This window comes from Tamandua tetradactyla, chromosome 16 (assembly GCF_023851605.1).
Source record: "Tamandua tetradactyla isolate mTamTet1 chromosome 16, mTamTet1.pri, whole genome shotgun sequence".
NCBI lineage: Eukaryota > Metazoa > Chordata > Mammalia > Pilosa > Myrmecophagidae > Tamandua > Tamandua tetradactyla.
In genome coordinates, this window is record NC_135342.1 from 10,269,713 (window position 1) to 10,286,735 (window position 17,023).

The 17,023-nt window shown below is 52.8% G+C and overlaps 1 protein-coding gene across 1 annotated transcript; it reads left to right on the forward strand.

The window, feature by feature from the left end:
• The first annotated feature begins 2,880 nt into the window (after positions 1-2,880).
• On the forward strand, positions 2,881-13,957 carry LOC143658752 (cytoplasmic tRNA 2-thiolation protein 1-like). Its single transcript, XM_077131007.1, has 3 exons — positions 2,881-3,513; positions 6,081-6,615; positions 10,590-13,957. The coding sequence occupies exons 1-3, from the start codon at positions 3,430-3,432 to the stop codon at positions 11,099-11,101; spliced, it is 1,131 nt and encodes a 376-aa protein (XP_076987122.1). The 5' UTR covers positions 2,881-3,429; the 3' UTR covers positions 11,102-13,957.
• The last annotated feature ends 3,066 nt before the right edge of the window (positions 13,958-17,023 follow it).

Below are 17,023 nucleotides of genomic sequence, written 5' to 3' on the forward strand. Positions count from 1 at the left end.
AGATATCTTGGTTCAAGAAGGCCAATGAAGTTCAGGGTTTCTCTCTCCAGTGGAAGGGCACATGGTGAACATGATCACAGTTTCTCCTTCATCTGGAAAGGCACATGGTGAACACAGTCAGGGCTTCTCTCTCATCTGGAAGGGCACATAATGATCATGGCGTCATCTGCTAGCTTGATCTCCTGGCTTCCTGTTTCATGAAGCTCCCCAGGAGACATTTTCCTTCTTCATCTCCAAAGGTCGCTGGCTGGTGGACTCTCCTTCTTGTGGCTATGTCGTTCTGCTCTGCTCTCTCTAAATCTCTCTCATTCTCCAAAATGTTTCCTCTTTTCTAGGACTTCAGAAACTAATCAAGACCCACCCAAATGGCTGGAGACATGTCGCCACCTAATCCAGCTTAACAGCCACTCTTGATTAAATTACATCTCCAGGGAGATGATCTGATTACAGTTTCAAACATACAGTATTGAACAGGGATTATTCTACCTTTATGAAACGGGATTTAGATTAAAACATGGCTTTTCTAGGGTACATAACATCCTTTCAAACCAGCACAGCATCCTCCTCACTCTAGGAACAAGAGAGGTAAATGAAGTCATAGTGAAATTGCAGCCCAACCCCAAACCAGCTCAATATCGTATTGGGTTGAGATCATGAGACCATCAAACGAATGGCCATAAAGAGGAAAGGAGGAAGATAACATTATTTGGAGCCTCTGTAGCTCTTTTATACTAATGCGTGACATACAATAAAAAATCAATAGACATGTGAAGAGGCAAAAGTATGATCAGTAATCAAGAGAAAAGGCTGACAAGGAAACAAATGATCCAGAAAATGAAATTAGCAGACTCATTTTAAAAAGTTACAATTAGCAATTGTAAGGCGAATAAAGGTAAGGATAGAGAAAATGATGGAGAATTTCACCAGAACCTAGAATTTGTAAAAAAAAAAAAGAAAAAGAAAAACATCAGATGAGAATTCTAGAACTGGAAACAAAATATCTGAAATTAATTATAGCAACAGATTTGACTTAAAAGAACACAGGATTGCTGCACATGAAAACAGTCAATAAAAATATCATGCTGAAGCAGAGAGCAAAAATTAAAAAAAAAAGAAAAGCATATACGAGATATGTGAGACACAAAGGGTGTAATATGCACATGATTCATTCTCAGAAGGAAATGGGAGAGTAAATGAGGCAGAACAACATTTGAAATAATAATGACAGAGAATTTACCAAAATTCATAAAATACATTAGTTTACTATTGCTACTCTAGCGAATTACCACAAAATTAAAATTTAAACAACACACATTTATCATCTTGCAGTTCTGGAGATTATAAGTCCCACTCAGGTTTCACTCGGATAAAATCAAGCTGTTGGCAGGACCTCACTTCCTCCAGAGAATCCAGGAGATAATCTATTTTCTGGCCTTTTCTAGATTCTAAGGGCCACCTTGGCTTGTGGCCCCTTCCTCCATCTTCAAGGCTAGCAGCATAGCATCTTCAAATCCCTCTTTCTCTCCCATAGCAGAATTGCAACAGAGACTGTTTGGCCCACAAAGCCTAAAGTATTTGTTATCTTGCCCTTTACAGAAAAAGATTGCCAATCCCTGCTTTAGGGTTAGGCAGCCTAAGGAAATGGCTTATCTCTGAGTCTCAGGTTCTCCATCTATTAAGTAAGAATTATAGTGGCACCTCCCTCAAAAAATTGTGAGAATTGAATGAGATGAGAACAATAAACATTTATTGAGTACTTAACTATGTGCCAGGCAGTGTTCTAAACACTTTATAGGTGTTGTTAATTCTGTTTGACCTCACATAAACCCTATCAGGCTAGAATTATCAACAACCCATTTTACAGATGAGTTAACTAAGATGGTGGATGCAAAGTGCTAAACACAGTGAAAAGAACATAGTAACCCTTGGATGAATGTTTATTTGTTTTTGTTTCTTTCTGACGCCCTGGCTATCAGTGACTGAGCCCTCTGGGCTCCCCACACTGCTACCCCTTCCATGTCAAACTTTATTACCCAGCATTGACTGTATCCCTGTCTCCCCCATCAGGCTGGAGAGACTGGGTGACTCTGAATCACATCACCCAGGCTGGTCCCTTCTGAGGCATCTCTTAGACCCTAAGTACCAAAAATGGACCTATTCCTCCCTCCTCCAAGGCAGAAACCTATTGTTGCCACCTCAGTCTCTGAGGACGGTGACAAAGTCTGATTCATTTGTGTCACCACAACCTAGCACAAGGCTAACCTGGCACAAAGAAGCCTCAGGAAATGACCATTCCATAAGTGAACCAATGCGCTCCTTAGGACCAGAACTGGCCTTTCGAGACTCTTAACTGTGACCTCATGAATTTCACAGGTGAGGTCATCTAATCTGAAATTGAGACACCACGATTCCCTGACACGGGGGAAAAATGGGCCACACAGTGGCCATGGGTTCCCTGTCACGTCAACGACCACAACAGACACATACACACTCAGATGCCAAAATTCTCAGTTTTGTGATTCCTAAGGCTCTGGTTGGCTTATCTTGAGGAATTTAGAGCCCTATTTTGTGGGTATCTGAGTTCGGGACCCCTGAGTCTCAGGGGTCTTGATTTCTTTGCCTTGGGATCTCCAGGCTCCTGGGTCTCCGAGATCTGAATCCTTGGACCCCCTCCCGGACGTCGGTCCCTGAGGTTTGAACATGTGGGGTCTCCAAGGCCCTTAGTCTTTGGGGGCTCTCCAGGTTCCTGGAGCCCTGCTTCTCTCACCCGCTTGGGTTTCAGTGGACTGAGTCTTTAGCGTGAGGGGTGGGTCTCTGGGCCTCTGGGCAGGGGGTGATGATACCCTTGAATCTTGGACCCCCTTCCATTTGCAGGGGCTGGGTCTCCAGGGTCTCTAGTCCCTGGGTCACTGGAGCTGTGGACTAGTCGCTGCTGGGTCTCAGGAGTCAGAGCCTTTGAATCCCTCAGTCTGGGAAGTCGGGATCTCTGGGTCTCCTGGTTCAGTCAAGACCTCTCTCCCCTGCCCTCCACCCTCAGGCTCCACCTCCAGCTCCACCTGAAGGGCCTGTGAATCTGTTTCACTGTCTGGCACCTAAGCAGTGGATCTCAATCTTCTACCCAGCGCCAAGCGCAGGACAGAGACACGCCCCCCGCCCACCCCCACTTCATCCTGCAAGCATCCTGCTCGGTGACACTGCACTGTCACATCAACAGCATTGCCACAGTCCGTACAACTCCGCCGCTCATCTCTGTGCGCAGGCGCAGAAAGGAAACAGGGCAGTGCAATTTTGGGAGCTGGAGCCTGACGGAGAAGAGCCGCAAAGGTTGCTGGGAGTTGTAGTCCAAGCAGACCTAACAGCCCCAAGCCTTTGAGGTCAAGCCGTGGCATGGGCTTCTGGGAGTTGTAAGCGAGCTAGCCCCGAAGCCCTATGGGACTTGTAGTCTCTAGAGCCACTTCCGCGCCGCGCTGCCGCGTGCCAGAGTCTGGACGTCCCACCGCCGCGTCTGCCCAGGTAAGTATCTCCTTCTGCGGAGGGTCAGCTCTTGGCTGTTTGCTACGTTGCTGTGTGAGAGTTGAAAATCTCTTTAGGGAGGTGACAAGACCCTTTGTGACACCTCCTACCCCCCCAAGCTGTATCCGGCGGTCCTGTGGTCGGAGGGGGGCCTCACTGGGCATGTCAGAGACGCCCCTCCTGTCCTAGAACCACTGTCCTGATAGATCTCTTACACAACCCATCCTCTGGCAAGGCTGCAAACCGGAGGCCTCCAGGGGGTCAGCGTCCTGTTTTCTGGACGCCTGTATGATCCCCTCATCCCACTGACTCTGTGCCAGGCCTTGTGCAGAACAGGAGGCGGCGTGGGGTGCGGGGGTGAGAAAAGGGTGGACGAAGCAGACCCAGTCCCTGCCTTTTGGGACCTCACAGTACAGTGGGGGAAACAGACCAGTGACAGCTAGAGTCAGAGTCAGGGCTGGCATAGAGCAGCTGTGGAGCCTAGAGGCAGCTCTTGACCCAGTCTACAAGGTACTTCAAACTGCTATGCCCAAGGAGAATTCCTGATTTTCTTCCCACACCTGCTGTCCCATGTCTTCCTCTCGCTAAATGGCGCCACCATCCTCCAGGTACTTTGAAGTCTTCCTTCATTCCTCTTCTCTCAAATCGACCCCTATCCAAGTCTTGTTCAAGTTCTATGGACTCTACCTTCAAAACACATGCAAAATGCCTCCATTTCTTCCCACTTCCACTGCCTCCAGCCCCAGTTCAGGCCACCCTCATCTCTCACTATTGACACTCCTCCTCACTGGCCTACCTGCGCCTACCTTTACCCCCTACTTAGCAACCAAAGGATCCTTTTGAGCCCTAAGACAGTCAGATCTCTGCTCAAAATCCTCCCGTGGCTCCTGTCTCCCTCTAAATAAAATCAGAACTCTTCATCAAAACTTACAAGGCTCTGCCAACCTGCACCGACTCATCTCCTTCTGTCAGGAGATGGAGCCCCCAGGCGGGGTGACCACAGCTTTAGGGGCTAAGATGAGTCCAGGGTGACTTTACATCTTATCCTGCAGAGAAGCTGGGCAGTTGGTGGTGGTTCTCTGATGGGACCAGGAACAGCTTGGCAACAATAGGTTTCTGCCTTGGAGGAGGGAGGAATAGGTCCATTTTTGGTACTTAGGGTCTAAGAGATGCCTCAGAAGGGACCAGCCTGGGTGATGTGATTCAGAGTCACCCACAAAGATAATGAGGAGTGCTGACCATGTGGAAGCAGGCCGAGGAAGTGGCTCCCCCAAGAGACTGAGCAGGAGAAGCAAAGCCAGGAGAGTGGAGGGAGGAAAGTGTCAAAGCCAAGGGGAGAAAAGGTTTCACGGGGGCATTGCTCAGCTGCTCAGCTGTGCCTGAGGGTCATGGCAGACGGGTCATCAGGGCTGCTTGCTGGGCTCAATGACAGGAAACAGCACTCTGAGCAGAGGGAAAAGCCAGTGCAAACCCCTTGAGGCAGGGATATTCTTGGGGTGTTTGAGAGTAGAGGCTTAAGTGGGTGAAAGAGGGTGGAGAATTGAGGTCCAAGGAAAGAGGAGCCAGAACACATAGGGTCTCCGAAGCCATATGAAATCCATTAGGAGATAGGCTCCATTATAATGAGAAATGATCCATTATAACAAGATGAGACCCATTACAGCAAGATGAGATCCACTATAATGAGATGAAATCCATTAGGAGATGAGTGCCATGGGGGAATTTTGACAAGACACGTACTTGGCAGGGTCTCCCTGCTGTTATGTGGAGGATAATGTGTGTGCTGGGGTGGGGGGCGGGGGGGGGGGGCCATGGAGGAAGGGAGACGAGCGAGGAGCCTCCTGCAACAGCCTAGGAGGGAGATGGTGCTCAGGATGCTTGAAGCTCAAGTCCAAGAGATTTGCTACTTTGTATTTGGGCCTTTGGGGTTGGAGGGTATGAGGATGCCCCAGGGGCATCCTCAGTGGGGTTTTTGGAGGCAGTGTCAGGGCTGGGCATGGTGATTTAGTCGCCCACGAGAAGAGTGGTTGAGAGAAAGCGCAGTCCAGGATCCTGACTCCAGGGCTTCTGGCCTGAGCAACTGGAAGGAATGAGGGGAACTGCTCTTTACCGCAGGAGAAGCTGGTTGGGGGGAAAAAAAGGAATCCGGTTTCAAAATGCCTGTTAGACATCTAATTGGCACTGGTCCCTGCCCTCATAAGTCATATACAATCATAAAATAATTTTGCACATTGTGGCTAAGTTCTAGAAGCAATTCTGTCCCATATCTAGAGACAGTGCCTCACCCCACCCCGACTCCAACCCCCAGACTCAAATCCGATTGTCGTTTCCAGTTTGTACCCCCCACCCCACCTCCACTCCGTCCTTCAGAGTCGCTGAGCTAGACCAAGCTCTCTGGTAGCCCTGGAGACCTCCCTTTGTCCACGTCCCTCTTTCACTAGGGATCCTCCGGCCAGAAGGTAGTGTGTAGGAGAGGCCTCCCCATCCCTATGGACAGGGGTACAATTCAGGCGGCCTCCCTGGAGGGCCTAATCCTCACCATTTGTCTCTCTCCTTCCACCAACAAGCCGACCCCTCCCGCCCGGGACACCGCGATGCCAGCCCCGCCCTGCGCCTCCTGCCACGAGGCCCGCGCCGCTCTCCGCCGGCCCCGCTCTGGACAAGCGCTGTGCGGCGCCTGCTTCTGCGCCGCCTTCGAGGCCGAGGTGCTGCACACGGTGCTCGCGGGCCGCCTGCTGCCGCCCGGCGCTGTCGTGGCCGTGGGGGCCTCTGGTGGCAAGGACTCCACGGTGCTCGCGCACGTGCTGCGCGAGCTGGCCCCGCGCCTTCGCATCTCGCTGCAGCTCGTGGCCGTCGACGAGGGCATCGGCGGCTACCGGGACGCGGCATTGGCGGCTGTGCGACGCCAGGCGGCGCTCTGGGACCTGCCCCTCACAGTCGTGGCCTATGCTGACCTCTTCGGGGGCTGGACGATGGACGCCGTGGCCCGCAGCACGGCAGACTCCGGCCGCAGCCGCGCCTGTTGCACCTTCTGTGGGGTTCTGCGCCGACGTGCTCTGGAGGAAGGGGCGCGCCTCGTGGGTGCCACGCACATCGTGACGGGTGAGCGCATGCGCGTGGCCCGGAGTCGGGGGTGGGGGGACGTGGTGGGCGGGAACGGGCTCACCGGAGCGGAACCGGCAGGAGGCTGGGGGCGAGCTGAGGGGAGTTGAGCACATGCCCAAAAGGTGGTCTGGGAGACCCTGGGCAAATCCTAAGTGAAGGAGCCTGATAAGGAGTCAGGGAATATGCGCATGCTCCAGTGTGAGGCTGGGCTCCATTCAGGGTTCTTAAAGTAGGGGCAGGATGTGCGCATGCCTGGGATGGGGCCAGGCTGGGCATCACCAAGGCTTTTAGGTCTTGACCACCATCTTGGTTTGCATGGATAGGCAAGTAGAGGGGGTACGTGGAGCGTATCCTTAGATCTTCACCTTTTTAAAATCGTCTCTTACTTCCTTGGCCTCACAATAATCCCCAGCCATCTCCCTTCAGAATCCATCTGTCTCTGAAAAGCAACTTTGCCTCTTAACACGTTTTCTTTGTTGGTCTCTCTGCATCTTTTTTTTTTTTTTTTTTTGCATGGGCAGGAACCAGGAAACCAACCCGGGTCTCTGGCAGGGCAACGAGAATTCTGCCTGCTGAGCCACCGTGGCCCTCTGTGCATTTTGATAACTCTCATTTTCTCTCTCACTCATTCCTTCATCCAGTTACTGAGCTTCCACCCTGTGCCAGGTCTAAGCCATGTGGCCACAGCAAATTCCTTAACCTCTCTGTACCTCTGCTTACTCTTTTATTTTATTATTTATTTATTTTTTATTGTATAATATAACATATATATAAAGCAAAGAAAAAAACAATTTTTAAAGCATACTTTTATAATAGGATATTAATGGAACCTAATTCAGGGACTTAAGACAATTAGAGTTAGTACGTGTAAACAATAGAAGACACACATAGGCGGTCATCATCATGGAGCTGGGACTGAGAATACGACTGCACAAGTACAGTCCTAGTCCCTACCTTTGCACGTTTCTGAAATATAAAATTATATACCATTGCAAGTGTCACTGAAAAAAATTACACAGACTATATGTGCATGTAAAAAGAAGAGCCTTATGACATGGGGTGGAGGGGGCAGTCAGGGACCTCTTAAGATCTCAGGGTGAAGGGTGAGAGGGATAAAGACTGGAGACAGAAGAAACAGCCTGTGCAAAAGCCCCAAGGAGGGGAGAGTACAGCCAGTCTGAGAAACCCTAAGATGACCAGTGTGGTTTGAACACCACTCCCCTCACATAGGACCTTGTGGCAGTTGTGAGTTCAGACCTCCTCCTTCAGGCAGTTGGCTAATTAGCCAAGAGCTCAGTGGCATGAAGACAGTTTTGCTTTTAAAAGTTCACTCTGGCCATGGTGAGGAGAATGGGTTGGAGGTGCAAGGTTTAAGAGCCAAGTAGACCAGTTAGGAGGTGGCTGCTGTTGCCTAGGTGACATGTTGGTTGTAGGAAAGAGAATCAACACATTTGAGAGGCAGTGTTCTAGTTTGCTAGCTGCAGGAATGCAATATACCAGAAACGGAATGACTTTTAAAAGGGGGAATTTAATAAGTTGCTGATTTACAGTTCTAAAGCCAAGAAAATGTCCCAATTAAAACAAGTCCATAGAAACATCCAATCAAAGGCATCCATCCAGGGAAAGATACCTTGGTTAAGAAGGCCAATGAAGTTCAGGGTTCCTCTCTCAAGTGAGTGAACACGGTCAGGGTTCCTCTTTCATCTGGAGGGGCATTTGGCAAACACGGCATCATCTGCCAGCTTTCTCTCCTGGCTTCCGATTTCATGAGGCTCCCCAGGAGGCGTTTTCCTTCTTCATCTCCAAAGGTCACTGGCTCGTGGACTCTGTGTTTCATGGTGCTGCAGCATTCTCTGCTCTCTCTGAATCACCTTCATTCTCCAAAATGTTTCCTCTTTGAAAGGACTCCAGAAACTTATCAAGATCCACCCAGATGGGTGGAAACATGTCATCACCTAATCCAACTTAACAACCACTCTTGATTTAATCACATCTCCAGGGAGATGATCTGATTACAATTTCAAATGTACAGTATTGAATAGGGATTATTCTACCTTTACTAAGTGGGATTTTGATTAAAACATGGCTGTTCTAGGGTCCACATATCCTTTCAAACCAGCACAGGCAGTAAAGCAAAGGTACCTCTGGGTCTCTCCTCCCACCCCCATTCCCCCAACTAGAGCTTGGACTCTGGAGGGCAGACTGAGGTTCATACACTGTTTTGGCCGCTCACTGCAAAACCTTGGGACTTGGGACAAATGCCGTAGCTTCCTCTGGTGAAAAGGGGAAGAAGAATCCTTTCCTCACAGGGCTGTGAGATCCATTGGCCAAGTCTGTACGGAAAGAGGAGTTGCCTTGGGTTTTAAAATTACCTTGTTAGAATTCATTTATTAAGTGTCTTTGTGATAGTAATGACGGCTTCCACCAGATAAATTCCTAACTTGTGAGATATTTTTACTCTTTTTTTTTTATGCTCTAAGAGTTCAAACCCGTATAACTAATTATTACTAAGTTAGTGGGTCTGTGAGCAAACCCAACCTTCTGAAATTAATATGGTTTTCACCACCTTTAAGGCCACAGACACAGCATTTAAACATAAACATTTAAACACATGTAGTTTCCAACAGCAGACATACCTGGTAACAAGGTCACAGGCAGCAGTCCTTGGCAGAGAACTATTAAGACAGATGGAATTAGAGCAAAGGTCTTGACCTGTTCTACCATCTAGAACAGAGTTTCTCCTTCTAATAGTGTTACTGCATTTGGGGTCAAATAGTTCATTGTGGGGGGGGGGGCAGTCCTGTGCACTGTGCGATGTTTAGCAGCATCCCTGGCCTCTATCCAGTACAGGCCATAACATCCTCCCTCGTTGTGTGACAACTGGGGAGCAAAATCACCCCCAACTGAGAACCACTAATCTAGAGTCCAGTATGAGTTGATAATTTACAGTATAGATTCAGCATCAACTCTGTGGTGACTGGTATATAAATATTTGCTCATTTTTGCCCTGATCTTTCTAAACAAAGACAATGCAAACACCTTGTCCTGCATCCTCAGAGGCAGTTGTGTCAACAGGCACAGTAGTTTCCTATGGCCACAGTAAGAAATTACCACAAACTGTGTGGGTTAAAACAACACATACTTATCCTACAGATCTGTAGGAGAGGTCTGACCTGGATTTCCCTGGGCTGAAATCAAGGTGTCAGCAGGGCTGTTTCTTTCTGAATCCTTTAGGGGTCAGCCTATTCGCTGGCCTTTTCCAGCTTCTTCCCTGGCTCACGGCCCCTTCTTCGTTTTCACAGCCAGCAGTGGTAGCTTTAGCCCTCCTCGTGCCATACATCTCTGCCCTTGCTTTCCTGGTCATCTCAGAGTCTGACTCTCCCACTCTACTGTCCCTGTAATGATATTGGGTCCCCCTGGAGAATATAGAATATCTGTCTGTCTAAAATCAGCTAATAAGCAAACTTTATTCCCTTTTGCCCCTTGACTTTTTCATAGGATCCAGGAATTTGGAGTGGACATCTTATTTCTCTTGGGGAAGGGGTGAGGTGGGGGTATTATTTTGCCTAGCCAAACAGCCCTCTTGAGAATCTCCATTCAGTATCACTTTGACCTCAGTGTACCATTTGAATGGCAGTTTTAACTGAGGGGAAATGGCACTGGTAGCGTAAAGCACCTTTACTTGTGACCTGAAAGGGCAGCTCACCCAGGGCCTGGTGGCAGTAGGTGGGATGCAAACGAGGGCACCCCCGAGTTGATGCAGGGAGCGTGGGTGCATGCTCCCTTGTCTTTCCTCTCATGCCCACCTCCAGCGTCCCCCTGGCCACCCCAACGTGCCCCCGGGGTCTCCATCACCCAGGTCCTCTGCCCACGCCCCCCCCCCAGCCTCCCATCTTCCCGCATGCCCGGGGGTCTCCCCGCCCGCGCCCCCGCGCGCCTCTCACCGGCTCCCCATCTGCTCTCCCCGCCAGGCCACAACGCCGACGACATGGCGGAGACGGTGCTCATGAACTTCCTGCGGGGCGACGCGGGGCGCCTGGCCCGGAGCGGGGGCCTGGGCTCCGCGGGCGAGGGGGGCGCCCTGCCGCGCTGCCGCCCGCTGCAGCTGGCCTCGCAGAAGGAGGTGGTGCTGTACGCGCACTTCCGCCGCCTGCACTACTTCTCCGAGGAGTGCGTCTACGCGCCCGAGGCCTTCCGCGGCCACGCCCGCGCCCTGCTCAAGAGCCTGGAGGCGGCGCGGCCCTCGGTGGTGCTGGACCTCGTGCACTCGGCCGAGCGCCTGGCGCTGGCCCCGGCCGCGCGGCCCCCAGCCCCCGGCGCCTGCTCCCGCTGCGGGGCGCTCGCCAGCCGGGCGCTCTGCCAGGCCTGCGCCCTCCTGGACGGCCTCGACCGCGGCCGCCCGCGCCTGGCCATCGGCAAGGGCCGCCGCGGGTTGGCCGAGGAGGGGCCGCCGGGCATGCGCGGGGCCGTGCCCCCCTTCTAGGACCACCAGCCCTGTTGCGTTGGGCGGTGGGGAGGGGTGGCAGAGGGGCCTGCGGGCCTGGGGAAGCCTGGGGCAGAGGGGACAGGGGCCTGGACTCCTGGGTCCGAGGGAGGGAGGAGGGGCTGGGTCCAGGTGCCTGGGTCTGCGGGAGCAGGGGTCCGTTCCCAGACGTCTGGAGCCGAGGGGGAGGGGGTAACAGACCGGTTCCTGAGCGAGTGGGGGTGAAGGGCCTGCTTGCACGGCGCCCCTGCTGGGTTCTGGGTATGCTCAGGAAGGCCTTAACCCTGCCTGAGCACCTGCTCTGTGCCTGGTGCTTCCTGGTGGCCTCTCCTGGGATAAGCAGGATCAGATGACAGGTGCAGTGGTCATGGTGACACGTCCTCAGGTGCTTCCTGTAGGCCTTTCCATGCATCAGCTCACTGCATCCTCACCACCACGGTACTGCCTGTCGCAGTTGTTAAGCGACAGACACTCGTCTAGGTGCGGTGACTGGCCTGAGGTCACCCAACTTGAGGGGACAAACAGGGAGCATCCCCTGATGGACCTGGTTCCAGAGTTCTGAGAGTGGAATTGCCCCCAACCCCAGCCCCCTGGCTCTCCTCGTGTCCTCACCTATTGAGTAAGTGGGGACCTGCTGAGTGGACTCTGGAATCAGGGCTGGGTGAGCCTAGGTCAATGACTCAGCCTCTCTGGTCTTCCCTTTCCTCCTATGAAAATGGAATTAATCCTCCCCCACCCACACACCCCACCCCTCCATCAAAACGTGGCTGAAAACAGGCTCAATAACCAGTGGCCTCCTTGGCTGCGCCTGTGGTGGTTCTTGGCCACCAGGGGGCTCTGGGCTTCAGGGCTGCTGCTGGGGAGTGGGAGGCCCACAGTGTCCTCCCTGAGCCCCAGGGAGATAGATGGGTTTCTTGGGTTTCGAGTCCCACTTCCAAACTCCGGCTGGGCCAACTCCCTTGTCAGCAATGCACCCCCTTTCCCATCTCCCTCTCAAATCCTCCAGGCTCCACCTAGAAGCCTTCCCTGGTATTCTCCTCCCACCCCTCCCAATCCCAGATGCCAGCCCCTTGGTCCTGTCCTCCCTGTGTGGCCATCCAGGCCCTTTGGGTCTTAGTTGTCCCAGGTAGACTGGGCTGGAGGGCAGTACCAGGTACCCCCTCTCTCCGGCGGGGTAATGAAGCATCAGAGTAATCCTTCACCCGGCACACGCACAGGACTGCCTCCTCTGCCCATGCTGCCCTCTAGGTGCTTGGGCCACAGCAGGGAACAGAGGGCAAAAGCCCCTCTGCACGTGGGCCTCACAGTATGGGAAAAACAGACAGCAAGACAGTAAACCTAGGGGCAGGTGAAGTCGAGCAAAAAGAAAGCATGTAAGGGAGGGAGAGCGAGGGGAGCACGGGTTCCATGGGAGGTCAGGGACGCGCCTCTTTGAGGAGGTGGCATTTGAGAAGACGCCTGAAAGAATGAAATCACCAAGTTCAAGGAAGGGCGTCCGGGGCAGAGGGGACTTCCCCTGGCGAGGTGGGGAGAAACTTGGTGAGTGGGGAACAGCCGAGAGTCCTGTGTGGCCAGAGCCAAGTGGGTGAGGAAACGAAGCGTGAGAGGAGGTGGCGACGGAAGCCCACAGCAGCTCATGCTCAGCCTTGAGGTCCTGGTCTTGGTGGGGTGGGAGTGCACGGGGAGGGCCTGGATTTTGTTCTAAGGCTGATGGTAAAGCATTGGAGGGCTCCAAGCTGCAGTGGGTCAAGATCCGAAATGAACACGGTTGATGGTTTGGGGTGGTGTTGGCTGTGTGCCAGAAGCCATGCAAAGCTCTCCTACTTCACTCAGGGATGTGGGGGGTGGGTTATTAACCCCAGTTTTACAGAGGATAAACTTGTGGCCCAGAGAGGTAAAGGACTTGCCCGAGGTCACACAGCAACAAATCCCCAAAGGAGCTGGGGCTCTCATTCCTTCTGCTGTGCTGCTAGATGGGGAGTCCAGAAACCCAGGTTCCTATCGCGGGCCCACCACCAAAACGCCTGCAACTTTGCACAAAGGACCTTTTCCTTTCTGTCCAACAGTTTTTCCTCTGCACGAGAAGATGGCGGGTTTCTGTGGTGATTTGGAGCAGCATATTCAATAAATGTACAGTGTGAGCCACATGTGTAATTTAAACTTTTTAGTAGCCATACTTTTAAAAGGGAAAAAAACAGATGAAATTCATTTGTATGTATTTTATGTACCAATATATCTACAATGTCATCTTGACCATAATCATAAAAAGCTATCAGTGAGATATTGCACTTGGTTGTTTCGTGCTACATTTCTACCACCCGTCTCAGTTCACGATTGCCCCTGTGCAAGTGCCCAGCAGCTATCTGGAGCTCAAAGCCAAGCTCTCCCACTTGAGCTGAGTGACCTTGCAGCCTCTTCACACCCCAGGTTTTTTGCGAGCCTAAATGCAAAGGTGCTGGGAGCTCCCCACCTCTGGCCTGGTGTTTGCAGCTGTTTCAGGCCGCCTGGGCTACACTCAAGAGCTGGTGCTGTTCTCAGCCCTGGCAGCAAGGGGCCGCTGTGGCTATGCTGTGCCTGGGTGACAGGGATTGCCCAGTGGAGCTCCCTCCTCTTCAGGGGGGTGCTAGGCCATCCTCCCACCTACCCCTGGTCTGCAGGCCAGGCCCTAAGGGCAGGAGGCACAGATTGGCCCCTTGTAAATTCTAGGACAACTCCCAAGACCAGAAGACCTAGTGCCCTCTTTCATTCGTTCTACAGATAAAGAGCACTTATTTGTGACAGCAGAGAACGAAAGAGATAAAAACCTGCCCTCGTGGGAGACATGAACAAAACAGAAATAAAGCATCTGGTTCATTAGATGGTGACCAGTGCTGTACAGAAGAATCCAGCAGGGCATGGAGGTGGGCAGCATGTTAAATAGGGTAGTTAGGGAAGACCTATCAGAGAGGGGAGGGGAGCTCTGCAGAGCTGCAGGAAGGGTGTTCCGGGCAGAGGGAACAGCCAGTGCAAACTCTAGGAGTGGGGTACACAGAAGGGATTGGGGAGAGGGGCCAGATCACATGGGCCCGGCTTTGGCTCGAAGGAGACAGAAGCCCAGGAGATCAGGGAGTGGAGAACTGATGTGATCATCCCTTATCCATTCAGCAAACATTTCCTGACCTCTCCCAGGGCCAGGCCTGTACAGGCACTGGGGAAACAGCTGAGTCAGGCCCCGTCCCTACAACCCTCCACGGGCACCCCTTCTGGTGGGTGAGGGACGCCCGGGCACAGGCATCTCAGAACCCAGAGGGCTGCGTGTCAGAGAGGGGCTCACTTAGAGCACCGGGGAGCCCAGAGGTGGAGCGCTAACTCAGCGGGGGTAGTTGTCGGAGCCTTCCTCAAAGAGGCAGTGTTTAAGCCACGGATACTGACCCAGCAGGGACAAGGAAACGTAGAGTACAACAGGGGGCCCTGTGGTGTCGTATGGGCTCCTGGCATGTAGGTGCAGCGGAGCCGGGGAGAGCGGCCAAAAGGCCACTTGGAGAGGTCTGGAGCCGACAGGTCTAGTTCCCTGCATCAGGGAGCTCCCTCTGGGGGCCTGTTGAGGAAGGGGTGCAGGGGATACAGGTCCAGACCAGAGGCCCAGAGGAGATTCGGTGGCCAGAAGCTGAGGCCACGGCAGTGGGCTTGGAACAGTGAGAACACATGTGGGGGGTACCAAGAGGCACTCGAGCAAGAGTTAGAAACCCTGCAACACCTAGGGCAGGTTTTGTGAGCTCAGGGCTCCTGCGAGAGGCCAAACTACGGATACAGAGTTCATTTAACAAAAGCGCCACATCCGCCACGTAGGCAGAAGGCCAGTAAACACCAGTCTTTTTGGTGGTGGTAGTGGAGAAATCCGCAGAGGAGGTGAGGGTGGGAGTGGTGAAAAAAAAAATAAAGCCCTAGAGAGCTCGGGGTGCAGAGCTGACCCCAGGCTTGGGGAGCACAGGCTGGGGACGGGGCCTCAGCAAACAGGGCTCCTGCAGCGGAGTGGGGGGGGGGGGGCGCAAATGGCATTTCCCAACGCGGTCCCTGCACAGACACGGGGAGCCCTTCACTGTACTGAGTGTGGCATTGCGTCTCCGTGGCAGGCCAGGCTAGTGGGGCCGACATCCCAGCAGCCCTTCCCGGGCCCGAGGCTGTCCCCATACGGGGGCTTGGGACCCACTCTCAGGGCGGTGCGCTTCTCCCACCTGGGGCGCAGCTCCCACCCCGCTAGCTGGAGGCGGCTGTCAGGCCTGAGCAGCAGAGGACCTGGAGGGCTCGGAGCTTGTCTGCCTCCCTCAGCCTGTTTCCACAAGCCCCTGCCACGCCCCGGGACCCCCAGGACTGCATGCGGGGGTGGGGGGTGGATCGCGCTGGCCGCAGGAGCAAGGGCCCTGCTCACGGGAAGCGCAGATTTCAGGGAGGGAGGCCTCTCCATTTTTTCTTTTTTTCATTTATCTTATTTTTTATTTAAACATTTCCTAAATGTACACTCTCTACCCCACCCCCACCCCCACCCACCCCATATCCTCCGATCTGCTTTCTGTCTCACCCCATGCGCTGTTTCTAGACATCGCATATGAGGGACGTCACGCAGTCTGTCCTTCCTGCCAGGCTTGTCTCACTGCACGCAACGTCCTCGGGTGCACCCACGTGGCAGCACTCTGGGGACTTGGCTCCTTTGTTATGGCCGAATAATATTCCAGGGCTCATTGGACCTGTGGGAGCCCGAGGCGGAGTCAGTGGCCGGGAATGCCTCCGAGGCATTTCGGCTTTATCATCACCACCGCAGGTCAGGGACCACTCCCAGCCTTTTGACCTCCCAGCCTTTTGACCTCGGTGGGTAGGTGGAGGCCCCTGAACATAAATGGAAATAAGGGGGTGGAAAGAGGGGGTGGGAGAGGGGGACGGGAGTGAGCTGTGCAGCCAGCACCATAGGCTCCGGAGTGAACACACTGAAGCTACCTGGCACGCGGGTGATGGAAACCAACTGACGTGTGATCAGAGACAGGTGCTGACTCAGAGACATCTGAGAGATTACCCAGAGAGAGCTTGAGTAATCAAAGAGACCCATGAAGTGACAAGTGGAGGGGTGCTGAGTCAGGAGGGTGCACCGGGGTTCAAATCCCACCCCTACCACTTGCTCACTGTGCACCGTGGACAGCTGATGTCATTTCTCGCCATTTCCTCATCTGTAAAATGAGAGGTGATCACGTGCACCTCTCAGGGCCGGTGGAAAACCAAATGAGGAGTGGCACGTGGTTGGCACTGAAAAAATTGTCAACCAGGAGCCAAGTACGGGTCCCTCAAAAGTCAGGGGGAAGGGTCTGCATGCTCGTTCTGCAGATGTCCAGCAGGAAACAAGACAAACAGAGCTCCCTACCCTGGATGACTTGGAGACAGAGTGACACCGCTGAGAACAGCTGGGTGAGAGGGCCCAGCCTCTGCAGAACATCAACTAGTTCCATCCCCCCTCCCATAATACCAGCAGCCCCTTCCAACATGAAAAAGTTAGAATGGGCATAGCCCAAATAGCGGAAGGAAGATCAAAGGTGATGGTGGAGTCATACAGAGAAGGTAGAGTCTAACAAACGAGTATGAGTGCTGAATCATTACATTGATAGTCTCCAGTATCTTGGAACAGCTGGAAGCAAAACCCTAAAAATGTGGAATATAGAACACAACTGAAATGTGTTCTATAACTAATTGTTGCAGTGTTTTGAAAGTTATTGTTTTTTTTGTATATATGTTATTTTTCATAATAAAAGAACAAAGAAGAGCCAGGGGGCTGGGGTCTGAATCCTAGCTCCACCACTTGTACAAGTCACTTCCATCTAAGGCCCGGTTTCTTCCCTGTACCACATTCCATGGGAGTCCCAAACCTCATAAACCTGCCATCAGGATTGAGTGTGGTCC

Bases quoted from the DNA above. Each gene is read 5' to 3' on its own strand.
- LOC143658752 (XM_077131007.1), top strand. From the start codon at position 3,430: ATGGGACTTGTAGTCTCTAGAGCCACTTCCGCGCCGCGCTGCCGCGTG. The intron at 3,514-6,080 runs GTAAGTATCTCC...TCCACCAACAAG, and splicing joins CCACCGCCGCGTCTGCCCAG to CCGACCCCTCCCGCCCGGGA. The intron at 6,616-10,589 runs GTGAGCGCATGC...TCTCCCCGCCAG, and splicing joins TGCCACGCACATCGTGACGG to GCCACAACGCCGACGACATG.